This window comes from Sorex fumeus, unplaced genomic scaffold (assembly GCF_029834395.1).
Source record: "Sorex fumeus unplaced genomic scaffold, SorFum_2.1 ptg000002l, whole genome shotgun sequence".
NCBI lineage: Eukaryota > Metazoa > Chordata > Mammalia > Eulipotyphla > Soricidae > Sorex > Sorex fumeus.
Genome location: NW_026606059.1, coordinates 60914267 through 60939650, shown reverse-complemented (window position 1 = coordinate 60939650; position 25384 = coordinate 60914267). Strand labels below are relative to the sequence as shown.

Genomic DNA, 25384 nt, shown 5'->3' with positions numbered 1-25384 from the left:
TTTTTGTTTGGTGGCCATATCTGACAGCTCTGGGGGGTGGGGGCACTCCCAGCAGTCATCAAGGGACCATGTGGTACCAGGGATAGAACCTGGGGCTCCTGCATGCAAAACATGCACTTCAGCCCTTGGGGCTGTTACCCCCAACCCTGAAATGGTAACCTTTCTAAAAGGCAAAGTGGGGCTTAGTAAATTGTTAACTCCTTTTCAAGATGGCTAAACTGATTTAGCTTTCAGGTTACATTTCCAGTTTTTCTCATTACCAGGACAAAATGCATTTTGTTTACATCTGAAACAGTGAACTTCCTTCTCTTCAGCATCATGTGACAACCACATCTATCTGATAACTTAGCTGTGACGCTCCAAAGAAGCATGACACTGGGTTTAATATGAGCTGTTTTCCTGTTTGCGTAGGCTTTATTTCTTCTCTTTCACCTTCCAGGCTGATGAGTCCTGAAAACACACTTCTTCAGCCCCGAGAAGAGGAAGGAGTCAAGTACGAGCGGACCTTCATGGCATCTGAATTTCTGGATTGGTTAGTCCAGGAAGGTGAAGCCACCACCAGGCAAGAAGGGGAGCAGCTTTGCCACCGGCTCATGGACCACAGCATCATCCAGCATGGTGAGTGGGTGGGTTGCTTTTGCTGTGGAACCAACCGCCTCCCCCTCTTTTTTTCAGGATTTTTGGGGCTCTTTTTTATATGTGTGTGAGGGGAAGTCACACCCCACAATGCTCACAGGTTACTCCTGGCTCTGTACTCAGAAATTACTCCTAGTGGTGTTCAGGGGACATGCTGGGGATTGAACCCAGGTCGACTGCCTACAAGGCAAACACCCTCCCCACTGTACTATTGCTCTAGCCCTTTTTTCAGTATTTTTGAAATTATTGTTTTATAATTAAAAAATTACAATTATTTTTACCTTTTTTAAAAATATCAACCTAGATACTGTGATGTACAGTATTTTTAATGATAGTTCTCCATGTACATAATTCCAACACCTTATGCTTCCATTCCAGTATACCCACCTCTCTTCTCAAAGGACTCAAGGGCCTATATCTTTCAATACTCCCATTCTACCCCAGCCTTCGTTTTGTGGATCAGTTTTTCCGTTGTGTTGCCTTTAGCCCTTTGTTGCTAGCTGGCTGTGTATCTTTAAATCCCACATATGGGAGAGATCATTCTGTCTCTATTCCTTTTCTTCTGACTGACTTCACTCAGCATGATATCCTCTAGTCCAGCCATATTGTGGCAAATGGCGTGATTTTGATCTTTCTTAGAACCGTATAGTTTTCCATATATGCCACAACTTCTTGATCCATTAATCTGTAGTTGGAAATGTTTTCATATCTTGATTTATTATACTAAGTGCTGTGATGAACATAGGTGTGCATATATTCTTTTTTTATTTTTATTAGTGAAACACCATGAGGTACAGTTATAGACTTATAAATTTCTGTGCTTGGGTTTCAGTTATACAATGATCAAGTACCCATCCCTCCACCAGTGCCCATCCTCCACCACCACGGGTCCCAGCATCCCTCCCCCCCCATTCCCCCCATCCCACCCTGCCTCTGTGGCAGGGCATTCCCCCTTTTGAATGAATGTTACTGTGTTTGGGGGATAGATGCCAAGAAGTGATATTTCAGGGTTGTATGGGTATTCTATTCCTATTTTTTGGCAAGATCTCCATATTGTTTTCCCTCGAGGCTGAGCCAGATGACATTCCCAACAGCAGTAGGTGAGGGTTCCTTTTTCCCGCAATCCCTCCAACATTAGTTATTTACAGACTTTTTGATATGTGCCATTCTCACTGGCCCAATATAACAAGATATCTCAGTGTTGTTTTGAATTGCGTTTCCTTAATTATGAGTGACAATGAGCATTTTTTTCATCTGCCTATTGGACAACTGTAAGTCTTGGTAAACATTTTATCTCCTCTCCTATTTGGATGGTATGTTGAAATTTTTATTGTTGAGCTTTATGACTGTTTTATAGATTTTGGACATCAATTTCTTATCTGATATATTGTATGCGAATATTTTCTCCCATCAGTAGGGTATCATTTTATTATAGTTCGGGCCTCTTTTGCTGTACAGGAGCTTTCTGATTCAGTATAGTCCCATTTGTTTATTTTTTGTTTTTGCTCTTTTCACCTCTGTGATTCATTGAAGACATCTTTACAGTCAATTTCCTGGAGAGTTCTGCTTATGTTTTATTCTATGTATTTTCTGAATTATCATCTAATCTTGAGCTCTTAATACATTGCAAATTTAATTTTGTAAATGATCTGAAATAATGGTTCTGGTTTCATTTTTAATCATGTGTATATCCAGTTTTTCCAGTACCATTTGTTGAAGAGATTTTCTTTGCATCACTTTATGTATTTAGCCCTTTGTCATAGAGTAATCTTCCATAAATATGAGGGTTTAGCTCAGGACTCTATCTCTTTCATTGGTCCACAGGGCTGTCACTAGGCCGATATCATGCAGTTTTGATTATTACAGCTTTGTAGTGTATTTCAGAGTTAGGAAATGCAGTGCCTCCCATCTTTTTTTCCACCTGTTTATTCAGGGAGTCTCTGTTTATTCAGGGAGTCTTATGGTTTTATACTAATTTTATTAGACTTTATTCCATGCCTTTGTAAAACATCATTGGAATTTTAATGGGTCTTGTATTGCATCTATATAATATTTTGGGTAGAAACATTATATTTTCAATGTTGATTCTCCAATCCATGAACATGAAAAATCTTTCCATTCCCTGGTGTCCTCTTCTATTCCTCTTAGAGTGACTTATAATTTTCACTGTATAAGTCTCTCATCTCCCTTATTTATTCCTAGGTATTTGATGTTTTGGGGTACTATTTTGAAGGGTATAGTCTTTTCAGTTTCTTATTCTTCAAGGATTTTTGTATACAGAAATATCACCAATTTCCTGTATTAATTTTGTAAACTGCTACCCTACTGTATTGATTTATCTCTAAGAATTTCTTTGTAGAGTCTTTATGTTTTCAGTGTATAGTATCATACCATCTGCAAATAGTGATGGTCTGACTTCTTCATTTTTAGTTTGGATTGCTTTAATATCTCTTTTTGTTGTCTGATTGCTGTGATGAGAACTCCCAAAACTATGCTGTGTAACAGTGGTGACAGTGGACACTCATGTCTGTGCCTGATCTCAGGAAAAAAGGCTTTCAGTTTTTTCACTGTTGAGTATATCACTGATTGTAGCTTTGTTGTAGTTGGTCTTGCTATCTTGAGGTATGTTCCTTATATTCCTTTTTTTAAACAAAAATTTGGTTGGTTAGTTGTTGGTTTTTTGACCACACCTGAGTCTTCTCAGGTATTACTCCAGGCTCTGTGATTAGGGTACACTCTTGATGGGCTTGGGGGATCATATTGAATGTCAGGGACTAAATGTACCAAATGCCTGCTGTACTGTCTCTCTGGACCCTATCCTTATTTTGGGGGAGGGTTTATAAAAATTCGTTAATGGATGTTGGATCTTGTCTCTGAATCAGTTGACCTGAACATATGATTTTTATCTATCTTTTTGTTTATATGGTGAAGCACATTAATTGATTTGCACATATTGAACCATCCTTGCCTCCTCATACATCCAATAATGAGACTCTCAGCAGACATTTATTTCTCACTCCTGAGTCTAGAATCCACTCTAACTCTGCATGGACACCACCTGGTTTGTCTCCAGACTGGGAGTCGGGTTCAGATATGTGCCCATACCTTTGCCTTCTAGGACCTAGACTAGAGGAGCATCCACTCTCTGAATATGTTATTTTTACTGCTTGGATGTGAGTTAGCACCACAGTTCCCATATACAGCTGCTGCCGAAAGCCATCTGGTCAAGCTCAGATGGCAAGTAGATGCCTCTTATGGGGCTGATTGCCAGGGGAGAATAGAACTTTGTTGAACCATGTTCAAGCCAAATGCCATCATAGGGATTTCACTTTCCTTTTAGGCCTGCCTCCTAGTGGTGCAGTGTGACCTGTCACTTAAGAACTATGTCACCTATTGCTCCATAAGAAATTGGCTCAAACGCAATAGCAAACATTGATGTCTATTGTTTCATTCCATTTTTGTGGGTGAGGAATTTAGAAGAGGCTTAGCTGGGTGGCTCTGATCCTTCCTGAGGATCTACTCAAGATGTCACCTAGAGCAACAGTTACTGCAAAGTTTTGCAGGCAGGGAGATTTTCTTTCACAGTGGCTCACTTGTGTGCCTAACAAGTTGTTGCTGGCTCTTGGCAAGAAGCTGAAGTCCGTTGTTGTGTGGACCTCTTCATAAGGCCACTTGGAAATTCTCGTGACCAGCCATCTGGCTTCTTCTAGAGGGAGTGGTCTAAAAGAATGCAAGACAGATGCCTCAGTGTCTTCTAGCTGGGTCTTGGAGGTCACATGTGGTGGAGGCTGCCATTGTGTCAGTGTTCTGTTGAAATACCAGGTCAGCCATAGTTAGTATGAAAGAGGATCACATAAGGGTATGAATGCCAGGAGGCAAGGGCCACTGAAACTCTTGGAAGCTGGCTGTTACCAAATAGATTCTTGACTTCCACCTCCCCAGTTATTAGTCACTGACCTGGTCTTATCTATACAGTGGGAGATTGTCTCATTAAGACCCCGTTGGAGGAAATGGGCAGCTATAAAGCAAATACCAGATAAGACAAGGGTGATGTCTCAATGTCTCAAATACAAACTTCTCATTGGTCCTGAGTTTGTAAACAGCATTCTTCTTCCCACCCCAAACAAGTGCTAGTTTGTTAATATAGCTGAGAGCCAGAGAAATAAGGGGATAAGATATCCACCTTGCATTGTCCTACCCAGGTTCAAATCTGTCACTACATGACCTCTTGAGCCCCACTCACTACAAGAGTGGCCCCTGAGAACTGCTGGGTGTGGCCCCAGTGAAAATTTATTAATATAGCCAAAAGATGTAAGTTTTGTACAATGAGAGAAGGGCTGGCTGGGGACCAGATTTTTATCCTGAGTCAATATGAAAGATAATACATCATTGCAAAAGAGTGGGGTGAATCTCCTAAGCAGTGCCTAGTGGCCCAGATATGTGGACTGGCAGTCCGATGCTTAGGCCCAATGAATGTGGTGCTGGGGGCATCTAGGGCTTTACCCATGGTGTTCTTGGAACCATTTGTTACTTGGGCATCTAACTTGGGGCTTTCAGATGCCAGGCATGGGACCCAGCCCTTTGAACCATCTCCCCTGCCCTTGCACCATTCTTGATGTGGATTCTGCTACATTTCTAAGTAGGCCTAGGCTTTTTGTCTCAGGTTAGGAAGATAATAATGGAACTTGATAGAGATGAAAGAACCTTTCGAAATCACTTGGAACCATAGTTACACACTGCAGATTGCGATATCTTTCTTAGTAGATTGTGAAATAAATTGAGAGAGCCATTGCCAGTATTTAAAAAAAAATCAAACAGACTGTACTAGACTCCTACTACGCAAAGTGTGGCCCATGATTCACACTTTCACTGGGGGGCTGGTAGAAATGCAGAATTGCAGAACCTGCCCATGTTCTACTAAATCTGATCCACGCTTTAACATGACCCACAAGTGATTTGAGTGCACACAAAACTTTGGAGGGGTGGTGGGTCCTGCTCTGAATTGTATTAAACTAGAAGAGAAAATATCAGAGCAGCATATATGTAGAAATGTCAAGTATTGCTCTGAAAAACTTTGTTCTGTTCAGATACACACTATGTACACATGATCAAACTCATGTGAATCAATTTTGCAACGTGGAAATTGTTACGTGTATTAAGGTCAAGTATTTTGAAAGCCACTGATAAAAAGGCTGTGTTCAGTTTCATTTTCTTTTATTTTGGACAGTGGGGCAGTTGGCATAGCTGCAGTGCTCTGAGGCTTTATAATTGCCTTAACCTAACCCCCTGGTCTATCTCTTCTCCCTAGAAGCTATAAAGTGTTAAAGTCAGTCATTGTATTCCAGGCTGTTCCTCCTGTGTGATCTTGCTTTATTGAAACTTGCAGTGTTCATTGGTGCCTAAATGTTTCTACTGCAGGATGAATTCATTGAAGCTAGGAATATGCATAAAACTATACTGTACCAGGAGCTGAGCAGATAATGAGGGTGTTAAGGCACTTGCCTTGCATACAAAGCCAACAGCAGTTTGATCCCAGGTACCTCATGTGATCCTCTTAGCGCTGCAGGAGTGTTCCCTGACCACAGAGACAGGAATAGCCCCTGATGGGTGTGGCCCCCCAATTACCCTCTCCCAAATAAAAGTGAACGGTGTAGTCACCTTAATAGCTTATAGTCTTGTTGGGACATTTAAGGAGACTCTGGTCCCTTAAGTAGACAGAGAAACAATTAGGGAGCAGTAGAAAGGGAACTTAACATTTTATTTATTTTACATATGCCAAACACTATGCCAATCATTTAAACACACCACTTTATTTAAATTTTCCAAGTTCTTTGAGGCAGATATTTTGCTGTTAAATTTTATTTCATTGAAGTGAGGACATGAAACAGAAGGACAACCATCTCAACATATTTTATTTTTATTGTTTTGGGTGTTCAGGGCTTAACTCTGGCCTCTGTACTCAGAGATCACTCCTGGTAGGGCTTGGGGACCATATGTTATGCCAGGGATCAAACCTGCATCGACTGTGTGCAAGACAAGTGAATGCCCTACCTGCTGTACTCTCTCTCTCTCTCTCTCTCTCTCTCTCTCTCTCCCTTTAACACATTTTTCTCTTCTTCTTCTTCTTCTTCTTCTTCTTCTTCTTCTTCTTCTTCTTCTTCTTCTTCTTCTTCTTCTTCTACTTCTCCTCCTCCTCCTCCTCCTCCTCCTCCTCCTCCTCCTCCTCCTCCTCCTCCTCCTCCTCCTCCTCCTCTTCTTTTTTTCTGTGTGTGTGTCACACCCGGCAATACTCAGGGGTTACTCCTGGCTCACGCACTCAGGAATTACTCCTAGCAGTGCTTAGGGGACCATATGGGATGCTGGGAATCGAACCCAGGTCTGCCGCGTGCAAGGCAACACCCTACCCACTGTGCTATCACTCCCGCCCCTCCCCTTTAACACTTTTTTGTTAGCGGTACATACCCTGTGATATTCAGGAACTTCTCTCAGCACATTGCTTGGATATTGCCCTCAATAATATCTATTGGAGAACCAAACCTGGGTCTCTTGCATGCAAAGCATGTACTATAGCCCAGTCTACCACACTCATTTTGAAGATGAATAATATTCTTAATTAGAGGCCAGAGATTCTTATCATCTCTCCATTTTATAGATAAGGGGGAAAAGTCTTATATATGAATAATATATTGAAAACTCTTTTTTTGCGATTTTTATACATTTTATTTTCATAAAGTAGTTCACAGTAGTTCATTACAGCTGATATTCAAACTCCCACCCCACCAGTGAGCATCTTCCCACCACATTAAGAAGGAAGTGTGTGACGGTTGTTGTATGAAATTTCTTTAAATAAAAATATTTTATAATACTTAGAAATGGAGCAAACACTCCTGAAATTTATATGGAACAATAAGCCCCCACGAATAGCTAAAGCAATTCTTGGGAAAAAGAAAATGGGAGGAATCAACCTCCCGAACTTCAAACTGTACTGCAAAGCAGTAATAATTAAAACAGCATGGTACTGGAACAAAGGCAGAACTGCAGACCAATGGAACAGGGTTGAATACACTGACATCTCCCCTCAATCATATGCTCATCTAATCTTTGATAAAGGTGCAAGTAATGTGAAGTGGAGTAAGGAAAGCCTCTTTAATAAATTGTGTTGGCATCACTGGACGGCTACATGCAAAAAAATAGGCTCAGAACTCTGCCTAACACCATGTACAAAAGTAAGATCAAAATGGATTAAAGACCTCAACATCAGACCAGAAACCATAAGGTACATTGAAGATAAAGTTGGCAAAACCCTCCATGACATTGAAGCTAATGGTATCTTCAAAGATGCCACGCCACTGGCCGAGCAAGTGAAAACAGAGATAGATAAATGGGACTATCTTAAACTAAGAAGCTTCTGCACCTCCAAAGAAACAGTGACCAAAATACAAAGACAGTCTACAGAATGGGAAAGGATATTCACCGTATACACATCTGACAAGGGGTTGATATCCAGGATATACAAAATACTGGTTAAACTCCGCAAGAAGAAAACATCCAACCCCATCCAAAAATGGGGTAATGAAATGAACAGAAACTTTCTCAAAGAAGAAATCCGAATGGCAAAAAAGCACATGAGAAAATGCTCTACATCATTAATCATCAGGGAGATGCAGATCAAAACCACAATGAGATACCATCTCACACCTCAGAGACTGGCCCACATTCAAAAGAACAAAAGCAACCGATGCTGGCGTGGATGTGGCGAGAAAGGGACACTCCTTCACTGTTGGTGGGAATGTCCACTGGTTCAGCCCTTCTGGACAACAGTATGGACGATTCTCAAAAAATTAGAAATTGAGCTCCCATTTGACCCAGCAATACCACTCCTGGGAATATATCCAGAGAGGCAAAAATGTATAGTCGAAGTGACATCTGCACTTGTTTGTTCATTGCAGCACTCTTTACAATAGCCAGAAACTGGAAGAAACCTGAATGCCCAAGAACAGATGACTGGTTAAAGAAACTTTGGTACATCTACACAATGGAGTACTATGTAGCTGTTAGAAAAGATGAAGTCATGAAATTTACATACAAGTGGTACAATATGGAAAGTATCATGCTAAGAGAAATGAGTCAGAAAGAGAGGGATAGACATAGAAAGATTGCATTCATCTGGGGATATAAAGTAACAAAGTATGAGATTAATACCCAAGAATAGCTGAGATCAGCACCAGGAGGATTACTCCATAACTTAGAGGCCAGCCGGGTATCCTAGAGGAAAGGGCAGTTCAGATAGAGAAGGGAGCACCAAATAAAGGATGTTTGGAGGATCCTCCCAGGAGGGGAGATGCATGTCGAAAGTAGACTATGGACTGAACATGTTTGCCACTCAATGCCTCTTTTGCAGACCACAACACCCAAAAGGAGAGAGAGAACACAGGGGATTGCCCTGCCACAGAGACAGGGGGGATGGGGGGATGGGGGTGGGAGGGATATTATCCATGGTGGTGAAAAATGGGCACTGGTGGAGGGATGGGTATCTGATCATTGTATAATTGAAACCAAAGCACAAAAAATTGTAAATCTACAACTTTAAAAAAAATAAAATAAAATAAAGGGAAAAAATATTTTATAATACTTAAATCTCTCCTATCACCCAGTGTGTACTAAGTCTTTTGTCTGAAGTGACTCCGCAATGTCCAGAGTATTGTTGCTCAGACTGTGGATTCAACATTGGGGTGATGGACAGGGACTTTCCACAGTGATCACTGTGGATTGGGTGAAAGTAGGTTCTGTCATCTTTGCTTCAGAAAGCAAAAAGGTAATATCAGGTTTCAGGAGGAAAATCACCATTTATACTGTGACTCATTCTGTACATCCCAACTTAGAAGGTAGAGGATGCCAGGGATTGTTTCCAAATGATTTCCAAAGAGTGAGTCATTATATTTCAATTGTGCTATAATTTGGTAATGCTATCAACATAAATGCCGTAAAGTCTCTTTGTAAAGGATAAAACAGGCATTATTGGTAGCAAATCAGAACTACTGAAGTTTGTTTTCCATAACTTTAAGAGATTGCCTGTAGAGAAGTGAACAGTCCAACAGAGTTCCAGTTTCCTTCCCAGCATGGGAATTCATTTTCCAATTTTGACTATAAAATATGGCCACAAACAAAGCTCTGAAATGTGCAGTTAATAACTAAGGACATAGACTTACAAATAAAAAAAAAACCTATCTATGTACTTTTTGGATCAAGGTGGCTCACTAGATGCAGATCAGGAATTGTGAAAATCAAACCTACTTAGGAAATTCTAATTAACTTCATCTGTTTATGGTGATTGGTGCTCTAGAATCAAGACATGAATATTTAACTCATAATACAAATGTGTACAAATGCTAATGGTGACTAAATGTGTATATATATCTAAATATTTTTATTGAGGTTTACTGTATATTATGCACTGAGCAAAGTGCTTCATAGATTTTTAATAGGCATAGATTTCCCATATATTATTTATAAATCATATCAAGTCTTTTTAGCAATTCTATGTATTGGTATTATTACTACTTCATAGTGAAGAATTCTGATGTTCAAAGCCTTGAAGGTACTTTCCCAAGGTTGCATAGATGTAATACCTTAGAAAGACATTTTCCTTGACTCAGAATGTATGTCACTGGGCGTGGATACCTGGCACTGTGGAATGAGTCTGGTCTTTGAATGGAGGCTTTATTTATTTATTTATTTATTTATTTATTTATTTATTTATTTTTAGTGAAACACCATGAGGTATAGTTGTAGATTTACAAATTTTTGTGCTTGGGTTTCAATTATACAATAATCAAGTACCCATACCTCCACCAGTGCCCATTCTCCACCCCCATCAATCCCAGTATCCCTCCCACCCCCCCATTCCCCCATCCCACCCTGCTTCTATGGCAGGGCACACCCTTTTATTCTCTCTCTCCTTTTGGGTGCTGTGGTTTGCAAAAGAGGCATTGGGTTGCATCATGTTCGATCGATAGTCTACTTTCAGCATGCATCTCCCATCCTGGGCGGATCTTCCCAACAACCTTTATTTGGTGCTCCCTTCTCTATCTGAGCTGCCTTTACCCCTAGAGTGTGCGGCTGGCCTCCAAGCCATGGAGTGAACCTCCTGGTATTTATCACAGCTATTCTTGGGCTGGAGCGATAGCACAGCGGTAGGGTATTCGCCTTACAAGCGGCCAACATGGCCGACCCGAGTTCGATTCCTCCGCCCCTCTCGGAGAGCCCGGCAAGCTACCGAGAGTATTCAATATGCCAGACACAGTAACAACAAAGTCTCCAATGGAGACGTTACTGGGCCCGCTCGAGCAAATCGACGATCAACGGGAGGGCCTTTACCTTTACCTTATTCTTGGGTGTTAGTCTCCTATTTTGTTACTTTATGTTCCCCAGATGAATGCAATCTTTCTATGTCTGTCCCTCTCTTTCTGGCTCATTTCACTTAGCATGATATTTTCCATGTAGTACCACTTGTATGTAAATTTCATGACTTCATTTTTTCTAACAGCTACATAGTACTCCATTGTGTAGATGTACCAAAGTTTCTTTAATCAGTCATCTGTTCTCAGGCACTGAAGTTTTTTTCCATATTCTAGCTATTGTAAACAGTGCTGCAATGAACAAACAAGTGGAGATGTCGCTTCGACTATACTTTTTTGCCTCTCCGGGGCATATTCCCAGGAGTGGTATTTCTGGGTCAAATGGGAGCTCAATTTCTAGTTTTTTGAGAATCATCCATACTGTTTTCTAAAAGGGTTAAACCAGTCGACATTCCCACCAGCAGTGAAGGAGGGTCCCTCTCTGGATGGAGACAGGCTTTAAACCTGAGCTTCTTGTCATTCTCAGCTTCTGGGTGATTATGTTGACATCTCAACATAGCACAGTGGTAGGGCATTCGCCTTACAAGCGGCCAACATGGCCGACCCGAGTTCGATTCCTCCGCCCCTCTCGGAGAGCCTGGCAAGCTACTGAGAGTATTCGATATGCCAAACACAGTAACAACAAAGTATCCAATGGAGACGTTACTGGGCCCGCTCGAGCAAATCGACAATCAACGGGAGGGCCTTTACCTCCTCTTCCTTGGGTGTTTTAATTTATAAAATGAGGGGCTGGAGCGATAGCACAGCAGGTAGGGTATTTGTCTTGCACGCGCCAACCCAGGTTTGAGTCCAAGCATCCCATATGGTCCCCCAAGCACTGCCAGGAGTAATTCCTGAGTGCATGAGCCAGGAGTAACCTCTGTGTATAACCAGGTGTGACCTGAAAAAAAGCAAAAAAAAGTGAAATAAAATTAGAATCCCATTATGTACCTTTGAGTTTTTTTTAATCCTATGGCTACCCATATGTACAAGAAGGCCTCATCATACAGTTGAACTCACCAGTAAGATTTGTTACCACAAAAGAACATAAAGAAGGACCAGTAAGAGAAGAAAAACACCAGTTTTTTATCAGGGGGTTAGGTGCAGACTCCCACTGTTGGCTCTGCCAAGAGCACAGAGCGCTGGCTCCTTCCTCCCGCGAGGACATGCAGTAATATCTGTGCAATATCTGTGGTGCTTGGAAGCATTCTTGAGACTCAGAAAAGGGTTTTATGGAAAGGCAGGGAGTCTTGATGAAGCACATTCTCTCTGCTAAATCCCAAGGGCTAACATTCCAGACTCTCAGAAGTAAACTCTTGTTCTCCATAAATCAAAGCCTTTATATAGACTAGCAGACTTCAATGCTCCACGTGGCAGAGTTGCCTTATCAGTTAGTAATGTGGGGAACCTTTCCAAAGGCAAGTTCCCTTGTGCTAGTCCTGGCCAGTCCCACAGGCAGACCATGTGAGGGCTGTTATGGTAACTCTTTCCTGCACAGAGCTGTTAAGAGAATTAGGTGATGGTGGTTGGCAGAAGCTTTTAGCCCAGTGTCTACCTACTTCCTATGGCCATCAAATGCTAGCTAATGTACATGAGCTGATCAACTCTAGATAATATTTAAAATTTATAAAGCCTTGACTATGTGCTAACCACTGCTCTAAACACGCCATGCATTTACTCATTTACTCCTCTCAGTAACTCAAGTATTATGATCTTTCTTATTTGTAAGACAAGAGTAAGTTTCTTGTTGAAGGCAAGAATTAGCAAAGGTAGATTCAAAACTCAGGTAAAGGTCCTCTGGCAGCCAGAGGACCTTTAGAAGACTATAGAAGATTGAGTGCCTTCCTTGGTTAAAAAAAATTATCAGTTTCTGTTTTGAGATAACACAGATGGTAGATATTAGAACTACACAAATTGGCAGCCTATAAAATATTTGAGGTTGCCTTTCACGAAGCAATGACTAGTATCTTGAGGTTTTCGTGTATCCTTTGCAAGCAGAGGGAGCACTTTTCTTGATTCTCATAAAATAGCTCCCTCAACAGCCCTTTGCTGCTCTCCCAGTTTTCTTCTCCTTAAATGGAGGAAGATAGAAACCAGATAATCACGTGGGTAAATTGCTCACAGCTGCAGCAGCTGACCCTGGATAATCAGGATGCTGCTCCTATGTCCAGGCATATAATTTCCTCTTTTAAAGATTTAGTCAGTGCACATCAATAGTTTCAACACTTCATCAAGTCCTATTTCTTTTCTTTTTGTTTCAAAAACATATTTATATAACACTCTGCTATCCACAAAGCAGTTGTATGTATATTATTTTTCTAGTTCTCTCAGCCGCTGAGAGTGAGGCTGTGATTATCTCATTCTCCAGTGGAACACACAGAGACAGTAGCTGAGCTATGCCTCCTGATGGTCATGAAGAAAGAACCCAGAACGTCCTCAAAGAAGGCTTGATGCCAGATCCAGAGAGGAACCATTCCCATCTTTTCTGTAATTAAGACCACTGTTAGTTCTAAGCCTGGAATAGCCTAAAGGAAACAAGAAGACAGGGCAGGGAGGGGGAAGGAAGGGAGGGGGAAGAAGGAAGGAAAGAAGGAAGGAAGGAAGGAAGGAAGGAAGGTAGGAAGGAAGGAAGGAAGGGAGGGAGGGAGGGAGGGAGGGGAAAGGGAAGGAGAGGAGAAGAGAGGAGAGGAGAGGAGAGGAGAGGAGAGGAGAGGAGAGGAGAGGAGAGGAGAGGAGAGGAGAGGAGAGGAGAGGAGAGGAGAGGAGAGGAGAGAAGGGAGAAGGAAGGGAGGGAGGAGGGAAGGAGGGAGGAAGGGAGGGAGGGAGGGAGGAAGGGAGAAAGGAGAGAAGGAAGGATGGGAGGGAGGGAGACCAACCAAGGACAATAAAGGCAGACTAAGCACAATAATGGGGTTGAGGAATTTGATCAATTATCAAAAGTTATCAGTCTTAGTAAACTGACTTGACAGGATCCTTTGTCACACCAAGTTGGGCAGATCAAAAACAGAATGGGGACCAAGGTCAACGTCTCATTGGAAAGTGAGCTCAGGAGAGCTGGGCTAAAGTCAAGACAAGTAAGAAGTCTTGTGAATGGCAGCACCCCTGCGCTATCCTACCTTTCCTGTCTCTCTATCAACACTCTCCTAACCACATTCTCAATTGTTTTGCATTTGGCAACATTTCTTGGCACCAAAAAGAGTGGAGATTTTTTCATTATAGTTGCTGATAGGTACCTTAGCCTTTCTTCATACTAGAAGTTCCCAGGCTTGTTTGGCCTACCACACCCTTTCAGGAAATAAAGAAGAAGAAGAAGAAACCTCAAACTACTACTATTACTCACTACGTTCTTTAACTGAAGCATGTGTTGCTTCAAGTACACAGAGGAGCTGACTGACAGCTCAAAGGTACTCTAGGACAGACCAACTGAAGAGTTAGAGCAGTGGTGGGCATCTCGGTTACAAAAACTAGTGCCTTGGGCTTGGGGAATCCCCTTCTATGACACAACAGGAGACAAGTCAGCAATCTTCTAGACATTTTCTAGTGTACACAGTTACTCTCTTTACAACCTGAACTGGAGAGAGCTAGTTAAGTGCACTGAGCCTGGGTCACATACCACCTCCCGACGCTGGATAGACAGGAGGCTTTGTTCGACAGACTCACCACATAGGGAAAGATTCTCTCTCTCTCTCTCTCTCTCTCTCTCTCTCTCTCTCTCTCTCTCTCTCTCTCTCTCTCTCTCATACACACAGACAGACATGATTTTTTTTAAGTTACAGGGAAATGAATGCTGAAGAAAATGACAAATAGACTGTTCTTTACTCTCCTTGGCTTATTTAATCATCCTAAATAATCTATGTAAGTGGTAAGTTATTCCTATTGTTTTAAATGAGTCTGTTGAGACCTTTGCAACTGGTATAGAACTCCTTAGCTACTATATATTTAAAACTCCAAGTAGAAAAATGTAAAGATTAGAGAGAATATTTTCTCATTCCATGGTCCATATTTAAGATTCCAAAGGTAATTGTTCCCCATAGCCATAGTCTCATAGTCTCAATTTTTTCTGAACTTAGAATTTCTGGGAATTTTCTCCCTGTGTGACCTCTGATATGCTTTGGCTCTATTTTCCTTTTTTATTATTAAAAAATAGCAGGAGGGAAAAGGGACACAACAGAACAGCCAGAATTCTGTTGCAATGTAAACATTCGGGAACAAGGTTGCTTGGTTAAGTCAAGGACTAGCACATTGGCACACAATATAGTGCTGATTGGGGTTAAAGCAAAACAACTTTAACTATTAGATAAGATGAAAGGTATGAAAAATGCCTTATGTAATCTCCTCAAACAACAATGCTGTATACAAAGAAGAGAAGGTTTCCTTTTGAGAAAAATATCATAGCTATAAAGATTACTTTCCTGGGACTGGAGTGGTAGCACAGCGGGTAGGGTGTTTGCCTTGCATGCGGCTGACCCGGGTTCGATTCCCAGCATCCCATATGGTCCCCTGAGCACCGCTAGTAGTAATTTCTGAGTGCGGAGCCAGGATTAACCCCTGTGCATCGCTTGGGTGTGATCCAAAAAGTAAATAAATAATTAAAATTTTTCAAAATTAGAAAAATAAAGATTACTTTTCTTACTTGACATTAATGTCATTTTAGTCAGGTGTACAGAAACAGATCCTGTGGACACAGACCATGCTGGGTTCTGAAGCCTGTAAGCTTGCCCCTGCTGTCTCTTGTCTCCATCATTTGAGAGAAATGCCGAGGTCAGAGTCTCTGGCTTACTTGCACCTCTCAGGGTGTCCTCAATGGAATGGACAGTTCCAGCTACTGGTTCTGATGTGTTGGCTAACCAGGCTGTGTCAGTGAGATAGAGCCTCATAGAACAATAATCCTGTTTCCAATTTAAATATATAAGCCATAAAGGTAACCCATGAATTTGATTTTGAACTTTCTAACAGCAATGGCAAGAAAGTAGAAAAAAGTGAAATGAATCTTAATGATATGTTTTCATATATTGATATTTGGTTTGGGGGTCACATCACTACTCAGGAACTACTCCAGGCTCTGTGACTGGGGGTCATCAGGGCTACAGGGAACCATATGATGTCAGAGATCGAGTCCAGACCTACCACTTGTAAGCCACACACGCAACCCTTTGAACTATCTCTTTAACCCCTTAATAATATATTTTAGGAGCCAGGAGATAGTGAAGCAGTTAGGGTACATGCCTGTCATGCACAGAACTGGGTTCAATGCCTGGCATCATGTAGTTCCCTGAGTGTCACACAGGGCAACCTAGGAGGCCCTTGATGTCCTGGTATCCCTGGGCCCAAGAAACATGACATCCTAGGGCCCTTGTATTCTGTTGCCCTGCCCACTTGGCTGAGAAAGGCCAGTCATGCCCCTAGACCTCCTGAGAACTGCTTGGAGGTCTTTTATTTTTATAATTAAAAAATTATTTTAATGAATCACCATGAGATGCAGTTACAGACTTGTGAACTTCCATGATTATGATTTGGTCATACAAAGTTCGAGTACCTATCCCTCCACCCGTGCCCATTCTCCATCACAAATGTTTCCAGTATCCTTCCCACCACCCTCCCTTCCCCCACCCCTTCCCTGCCTCTGTGGCAGGCACATTCCCTCTTACTCTCTCTCTCTCTCTCCTCGGTGCTATGGTTTGCAATACAAGTACTAAGCAGCCATCATGTTTGGTCCATAGTCTACTTTCAGCGCGCGTCTACTCTCCCAAGCAAGCCCTCTGACCATCATTTACTTAGTGGTCCCTTCTCTATTCCAGCTGCCTTTTGGAGGTCTTTTATGTTTCTCAAAATGTAATCAGGTGCTGGGGATGTTGCTCAGTGGGAGAACACTTGTCTTGCAAGTGTGAAGCTCTAGGTTTGATCTCTGGTACTAAAAATAAAAAAAGTATGATTAGTATAGAAACATCAACAACTGTCTCCCATCCTTTCTATTTTTATCCCTACTCTATTCAAACTCCAGTGCACATCTGACGTGGAGCAGCTTGCGTCGCTTTGATGTTGGCATGTTTCAAGTGCTTGATCCTCCATTGAAAGCCCACATATGACTAATATTATTAATTGACTCCCCTGATGGGTGGTGAAATGGCCTTCTTAGGAACTCTTAACAGGCCATTTGCACAGGTGTTTACAGAATTTCATTCTTCCTTCATCTCACTTGATAGATGAACAGAATTGAAGTTCAAGGCAGTCCAGTAATTTGGTAAGTGACGGAGCTACTGTTCAGCTCAGGGCCATCTGACGTCTGAGAGATGTTTTCTGTGCTGTCCCTGTGTCTTTTGTTGAGCAATTCCAAAGTAATAAACATTTTTCCCTTGTGGAAAATTTTGTGGGTAGCATACCCGGATAAGTTGCCTTCTGTAACCTGGAGACAGAAATAAGTGAGGGGCAGCAAACTTCTAGTTTTCGTGCCGATGGATAGCTTAACTGCCTCCTTGTTTGGCTTCTCTGAGTGGGAGATAGTTTAGTGAATTAAGAGGATAAAGTTCTCACAGTTTCTTTCTTGGATATTTTTCTTTGTTTGCTTTGTTTGGGCGGCATACCCTGCAGAGTTTAGGGCTTACTCCTGGCGCTGCGCTCAGGGGTCATTTCTAGCAGTGCTCAAGGGACCAGATGGGATGGAGGGGATTGAATTGTGGTCAGCTGCTTACAAGGCAGGTGCCTTATCTGTTGTACTATCTTTGTCTTGGACTTTTGATATAATTTCGTATAATCCCGTTTCTGCCTTTGTGAAATGGAAATAATAATTCTCAGTGCTATTATGAGAATGGAACGGTACCATCATGCATTGTGCCTACTATAAAATGTGACTCAATAAATGTTCTCTGATTATTATCATCATTAGTGTTATCATCAGCATCCTCCTCATCAGATGCCTGGCTGCATAGAGCTTAATATAACTTTGATGACCTCATTCATCCATTGCACATCTTAAATGGTAACTCATACAGATTGTGCTAAATATATACTTGTTAATGAAATCAATGCTGAAGTGCTTTAATTAGGTCTTTGAATTTATTCTCACAATTCCAAAAGGTCTAAAAAGAGACTTATAGATTCCTTTCATTGAATTGCATATCTGAGGTGTTCCATTGACTAGACAAAATAAGTTTGTTTTTAGACCTTCTTGTGCTTACGTTACAGTTTAGTCTGAGAAACCATTTCATCTCTGAAAAACATACCCTGTATGCTGAATGTTATCAGCAGCAAAAAAAAAAGGCTTTTGTTTTTGGAATGTTCCTAGCCATATTTTAATGATACATAGAGAAGAAAAAATAACTTGACCTTCCAACTTATTATTACCTTTACATTTCTGGCAGAAAGATGAGGAAGAAGCAGAAGCAAAAAACCTCTCTAATTGCAATGTTAGACTTTGGTCTTCTTTCCTGCTGTCTTTATTGAAATGACATTGAATCTCTTTTCTTTTCTATACTCTCCTCTTTTCAGTTAAATAAACATAATTGGGTTCTAACTTTGTGAACGTGAAGTGGTTTGTTCTAGTAGTATCTGTTAATAGGACTTTATTTTCAAAAATCAGTTTCCTGCTTTCATATCCTCTTTTTAATGCTGTCAGTACTCAGGAAATAATTATTTTAGTTCTATGACTCACCCTTGTTATTGCCTTTTGAAGAGGTTTGTATCCCAAGTACCTAACATTGTCCTGATATGGCAGAGAATTTAAATACAATTGCTTGATGTTCTTGAGTCAAGGAGCTTGGCTGCCTTAGAAAACAAGGCTCTTAATTAACTCCATCTCTTACTTGAGATGGTAGATACAGCCTTAAGGATATCTGAGATTTTTTTTAAGAGTTTTAATCTCCAGATTCAGTTTGAGTTTCTAAGTTTTCCATCAAGCACAGGCATAATGAGCACAATAATATGTTTTGGGACTTGATGAATTCTGTTCATGATGACTGAAACCTAATCATGAACTTGTAACTGTGTATTTCACAGTGATTCAAAAAAAAAAGACAATAAATGAATAAATGGCATTGGATGCCTGGATTCAGTGGAAATCTGATCTGGAAAGGGAAGCAGGAAGGCAAAATTTTCTTGCTAGCAAAAAAATTGCAGCGTCTTTAGAGGCAGAATTTACTCACTTTTTAGAAACCCTAAGTGTGATCTGCCACCTGTTCATCCCTGGCCTTTGTCAGAGCTGTCAGGGTTGTTGACAGGTGCTCAGTGGCCCTTTTAGGAAGGGATACCAGATCAGTAGGAGGTGAGAAAGAAAGTTAGAGGAAATGAATGAGTGGTAAGACCTGTGCATAGTGCCATGCTGAATGTTACAGAATGATCCTTCTTTAGCTTTGACCCCGATTGACAGCTGTAGGTAGTCTGGTCCCCCTGAACCTTCTATTTCTAGTCTTTCTTTTTCTTCCTCATTATCCTGGTTTCCCCCTTGGTTATCTTATTCTTAATTTAATTCTGTTTTTGCTCTACTAAACTGCTGTCAAATCTCAGATTGAAGCCCCTCTCCCACGGCAGTATTTTTGTGCTATATGCACTATCCTGCACACTCGCTCCCCACTGTTATCTACGCCAACACTCAACACACTTCACTTCTCAGAAGTCTGTCCACTTCCCTCCTCATTCCCATTGAGTTGTGTCATTTGCCAGCAAGCATACCAAGGATGGCTGGAGGTCAGTGACCTTTCTCCCTCCAATTAGATTAGTGATTTAAGATATCTTTTATGTTCAACTCAAGGTGTAGGGCTCGAAAGACAATTAAGTTTTTATAGTTCTGAGTAGGCTATTTGTGTGAGTGGAGCAGAAACCAGCCTCCCCCCTTTTACATAACTGGCCTTTTATATTTATTTGTTTGCTGAAATCATCTTAATAGTTTAGTAAAAAATAGCCCTAGCCTGCAAAAAAAGCACAGTAGAAATGACATCTATACCTGTATGTTCATTGCAGCACTGTTCACAACAGCCAGAATCTGGAAACAACCTGAGTGCCCGAGAACAGATGACTGGTTAAAGAAACTTGGTACATCTACACAATGCAATGCTATGCAGCTGTTAGGAAGGATCAAGTCATGAAATTTGCTTATAAGTGGATGGTCATGGAGAGTATCACGCTAAGTTAAATAAGTCAGAAAGAAGGGGACAGACATAGAATGACTGCACTCATTTGTGGAATATAAAATATCATAATATGAGACTAAAGACCAACACCCAAGGACAGTAGAGACAGGGCCAGGAAGATTGCTCCATGGAAGCCTGCCTCATGAGCTGGGAGAAAAGGCAGCTAGGATAGAGAAGGGATCATTAAGTCAATGATGGTTGGAGGGATAGCTCAGGATGGGAGATGTGTGCTGTAGATAAAGGACCAAACATGATGGCCTCTCATTATTTATATTGCAAACCATAATGCTCATAGAGAGAGAAAGAGGGAAACTGTTTGCCATAGAGGCAGAGGGAGGAGTGGGACAGATGGGTGTAGGAATACTGGGATGTTGGTGATGGAAAATGTGCAGTGGTGGACGGATGGGTGTTCAATCATTGTATGACTGAAACTCAAACATGAAAGCTTTGTAAGTGTAGCTCATGGTGATTCAATAAAAAAAAATAAATACAAATAAGATTAAAAAATAAAAAGTGAAAAAAAGTAACCCCAACCGTATTACCAACAAAAAGAAAACCATATGTAGACCTTGTCGTTTTATTTTTGGTAGGCTACCTGATTTTTGTTTCATGTCTTTTGAAAAGTAAAGGCATAAGGAAAACAGAGCCTTAAGGATCTGTTTCTGTTGATCAAATACCAATGGTAGTAGGAGTTTACAGCTTCTCAAGCCCCGTTTTTCCAAGCAACAAGATCCTCTGAATTTACATTGCTTCAAGTTTCTGGCATGTCTGTTTTTCTTCCTGTTTTATGTCCCACTTAACACTGTGCCAAGCCACGTCTTTAGAGAACCACCGATGCAAAAGGTTAGACTTGGAAAGTCCCTGGAATGATATGTTGGATGCATAAAAAAATGGTTAGTTTTCATTACAAACTATTTTGGGGAGCACAATTGGAATCTTAGAAACTGTAGTTTTTGAACACTGTCTTTTCTTATTTCTTTCTCTTTAGACATTGATATTATCAAAGCACAAAGAATGAAAAATGTTAAATTGTGTATGTCATAATATTTACTAGAATGTATAGGCCGTGTATAGCTTTGACAGCTAAAACTGAAGAATTGAAACAGCCTCAAGATTAGAGACATCAGTGTTCTCCTTCTCGCCTTTTGTTTCCTTTTCATTCATTTCTCCCTTAATCTTAACTTGTTTTTCCACTTTTGAAATAAGAGTAATTTGGGACCAGAGAGTGAGCTCAAAGGGCTGGAGCAGTTTCCTGGCATGCATGAGGCCTCAAGTTTGATTCCCAGTTTCCCAGCACTGCATGGCTCTCTGAGCTCTGCTGGATATAGCCCTGGTGGTCCCAGCACTGCGGGGCACAAGGAGCCCTGCATGGTCAGTTCAAGCATTGAACTATCCAGCCCACACAGCCAGACTGAGAATCACCTGGAGTGATCCCAGGGCCCTCTGAGCACTGTATCAGGAGGCTAATAAACCAAAATCAAATAAAAGTAAAAAGATCAAGTATGTATTTAGTATGGAGAATCTTTTTAATATAGAAAAAAATATTCTTTTCTCTCTGGGCTACCAACTCTATGTACTATATCTATTAATTATTTCCTGAGACTTGATATGTAGTTTATGACTATCAAAAAATAAAACTTTTACTTTCTCAGTCTATTTACTTTCAAAACCTTTTGGTGTCTTAGTTCAGTCTTTTCTGTTTTACTTTTCTTTGACTTATGAGGATAAATAACTCTCAACCGGAGACTTTACTAAACTTGATCTGGTTAAGATTTGCTTTTTTTTTTTTTTTAGTGAATCACCATGGGGTACAGCTGGGACTAGAGCAATAGCACAGCGGGTAGGGTGTTTACCTTGCATGCAGCTGACCCAGTCGGCCCAGGTTCGATTACTCCACCCCTCTCAGAGAGCCCGGCAAGCTCCCGAGAGTATCTCGCCTGCATGGCAAAGCCTGGCAAGCTACCCGTGACATATTTGATATGCCAGACACAGTAGCAACAAGTCTCACAATGGAGATGTTACTGGGCCTGCTCCAGCAAATCGATGAACAACAGGAGGACAGTGCTACAGTGACAGTGTTATTAGTGAATAATTGTGGGGTACAGTTACAAACTTACGAACTTTCATGTTTGCATTACAGTCATAGAATGATCATTTACCCATCCCTCCACCAGAGCCCATTCTCCCCCACCAATTTTCCCAGCATCCCTCCCACCACCCCCGCCCCATCTCCCACCACCCCACCCCGCCTCAGCGGCAGGGAATTCCCTTTTTTTCTCTCTCCTTTAGGGTGTTGTGGTTTGCAACAGAGGTACTGAGCTGCCATCGTGTTCAGTCTATAGTCTACTTTCGGCATGCATCTTTCAACCTAAATGGGTCCTCCCAACATCCTTTACTTGGTGTTCCCTTCTCTATCTGAGCTGCCTTTTCCCCCAGAATGTGAGGCAGGTTTTCACGCCGTGGAGCGGACCTCCTGGTCCTTATATCTACTACGCTTGGGTTTTAGTCTCCTATTCTGTTACTTTATATTCCACGTGTGTTTGTTTCTGTAAGTAGAAAGGTAGCAGAACTATTGATGGTAGTTGAAGAATCTTTTTCTTTGAAAGAAGCATAGAAAAGATGGGAGAAATGTGGTAGGATAATAAATGACCTAAGACTGAAGTTAGCCTCTAGGAGTCCTCACCTGACTTACCAACCAATGGTTGCTATTCCAAGTACCTTACATAGATTATCCTATTTTCTCCTTCACAGCAAACCTGTGCAAAATAGAGTGAGGCTTAAAATATTTTAGTTTGCCAATTTATTCACCCAATGAAGGTGGTAGAGCTGGGATCAAAATCAAGGCCATCTGGTGCTGGAGAAACAGTATAGAGGATGGAATATTTGATCCTGGATGGATCCCTACGGAGAGCCAGGACTCAGACCTAAGCACGGTTGGATGTGGCCCCAAACCCAACAAAACAAAACACAAAGGGAGTGCTATCTACCATAAAACCTTTGATTTTCTTATGATCTGGGGAAGAAGTCAGCTTGGATAGTGAAGGGATCACTAAATCAATGATGGTTGGACACATCACTCAGGATGGGAGATGTACACTGAAAGTAGATAAAGAATCAAACATGATGGCCTTTCAGTATCTTTATTGAAAACCATAATGCCCGTAAGTAGAGAGAGGGAGAGAGTAAGAGGGAAATTATCTGCCACAGAGGCAGGGGAGGGACGGGATGGGGGTGGGGAAAGGTACTGGGGGCATTGGTGGTGGAAAATATACAGTGGTGAAGGGATAGGTGTTCAATCATTGTATGACTGAGACTAAAATATGAAAGTTTTCTAATTGTAGCTCACAGTGATTCAATTAAAAAAATAAACCTTTACTTTTTGTTGACCAGTATGAAGTCATTTGGCACATCAATAAAGTTCTAATTTAATTGATTAAAGTTCATATAGGGAAAGAATTTCTTTTAGCAAATTTTGGTATTGCAAGGCTTACAAGGTGGAGCAATATAAAGGAAAATAAATGCAGTATATTCCAATCACAATAAAGATAGAGAATTGGACCAGGACACATTGCTTAGTGCTCAGTTTGTCAAGAAAATGAATGAATGTCATGTGTGATAGATTGGTGCAGTTTATAATAATGAGTGGTCTGCCTGCACTCTTTCAGCTTTTGTGAACTGTAATCCCTTGGCTATATGCAAACAAAGCAAATATGGAACTCACTGTTTGTGAAATTAAAGATTTAATCAGAGGAGGGAAAAGAATACACTAAAAAGCCAATCATTAAAAAAAAAAAAAACCAATGTGAGTAGTTCTGGAAATTCTGAAAGGAGATTTTGATTCCACCTGTGCTGGTCCCACATTTGTTGAGATAAACAAATGGAGGTGTTCACAGTATGGCTTCTCCTGAGGTACAAAAATTCAGATAAGTCCTTGAAACGGGAAGCAGAACCTTAAATAGAAAGCCTCGTGAAATTGAATTCCCATAATCCAACAGTGTATTTTCAGTAAATGATGATAACCATAAAAACAACAGTAGCTTTAAAATAATAAAGGTACAATGTATTGAGTTCTTACCATATACTTGACATTATGTTTAACATAAGGAATATTTCATTTATTTTTCATTTTTCCTGGCTTGGTCACATTTAAGGTCATAGACACTAGGAATGTGATGAGTAAACACTAATTAAATCTAACACCTTTTAGCTTAGAGAATTTATTTCCCATTTTAGCTACAAATGTAGAGAGCTGGGAGGTCAAGAATGAGGAATGAGGGTCAATTAGTTGTAGATTAGTTGAACGTGAATTAGACTCTGAGTTGGTAGTTAAAGCCTGGTGAGACTTGATTGAATTAGCAGTCAATTCCCACTGCAATTGAAAATATTTTTAAAGTAATTCTGTTTGTTATAAAATTTGTTTGCATTCAGACTGCTTGTCTGGTTTTATTTATACCAGAACAAATGTTTTATATAACACGGGGTGCAAAGAGGAAGCAGGGGGTGTTCATAAATATAAGGAGGCCCGTGTGTGGATACTCTGTGGTGCCAAGGATTAAACCCAGAACCTCATTATGTGAGGCATGTGTTCTACCACTGGGATACATCATTGTTTTCAAGTTAAAGCTTAAGATTTGGGAGCTGGAGCAATAGTACAGTGGGTAGGGCATTTGCCTTGCACGCAGCTGACGTGGGTTCGATTCCCAGCATCCCATATGATCCCCCGAGCACCTCCAGAAATAATTCCTGAGTGCAGAGCCAGGAGTAACCTCTGAGCATCGCTGGGTGTGACCCAAAAAGCAAGAAAAAAAAAAGCTTAAGATTTGACCACCAGATACACCCTAAGGATTTCATAAATGACAATACACTCAGAAAAAGTTACCAGACATAAATAACCATTTTGTTATAGCATTATTGACTATAATGATATGGTAAATTTATGTAAGACTTTGACAATATGAGAACTGGAGATGAGCAGTTCTAGTAAGATGCTTGCCTTGCATGCTACTGACACCGGTTCGATCCCTGGCACTGAATTTGAACACAGTCAGGGCTCACTTTTTAACACAGAGCCAGGTATAGCCCCTGTACATTGCCAGGTGTAGCCCAACAAAAAAACAAAAATTTTGATTATCTATAAGAGAGATACCAAAGAGGAATTAGTTTATCTCTTGATCCAGGATGTACCCAGCATCTCCTGAATCCAGAAATGTGTTAATTACCAAGAATATA

At 40.9% G+C, this 25384-nt stretch overlaps 1 protein-coding gene across 1 annotated transcript in view; it reads left to right on the top strand.

Annotated features, from left to right (window-relative positions):
• DEPTOR (DEP domain containing MTOR interacting protein) overlaps window positions 1-25384 on the top strand; it is a 190956-nt gene that overhangs the window by 108681 nt on the left and 56891 nt on the right. The window contains exon 4 of the mRNA XM_056111533.1: window positions 440-618. Coding sequence (XP_055967508.1) covers window positions 440-618 — 179 coding nt within the window. The remainder of the gene's footprint in view (window positions 1-439; window positions 619-25384) is intronic.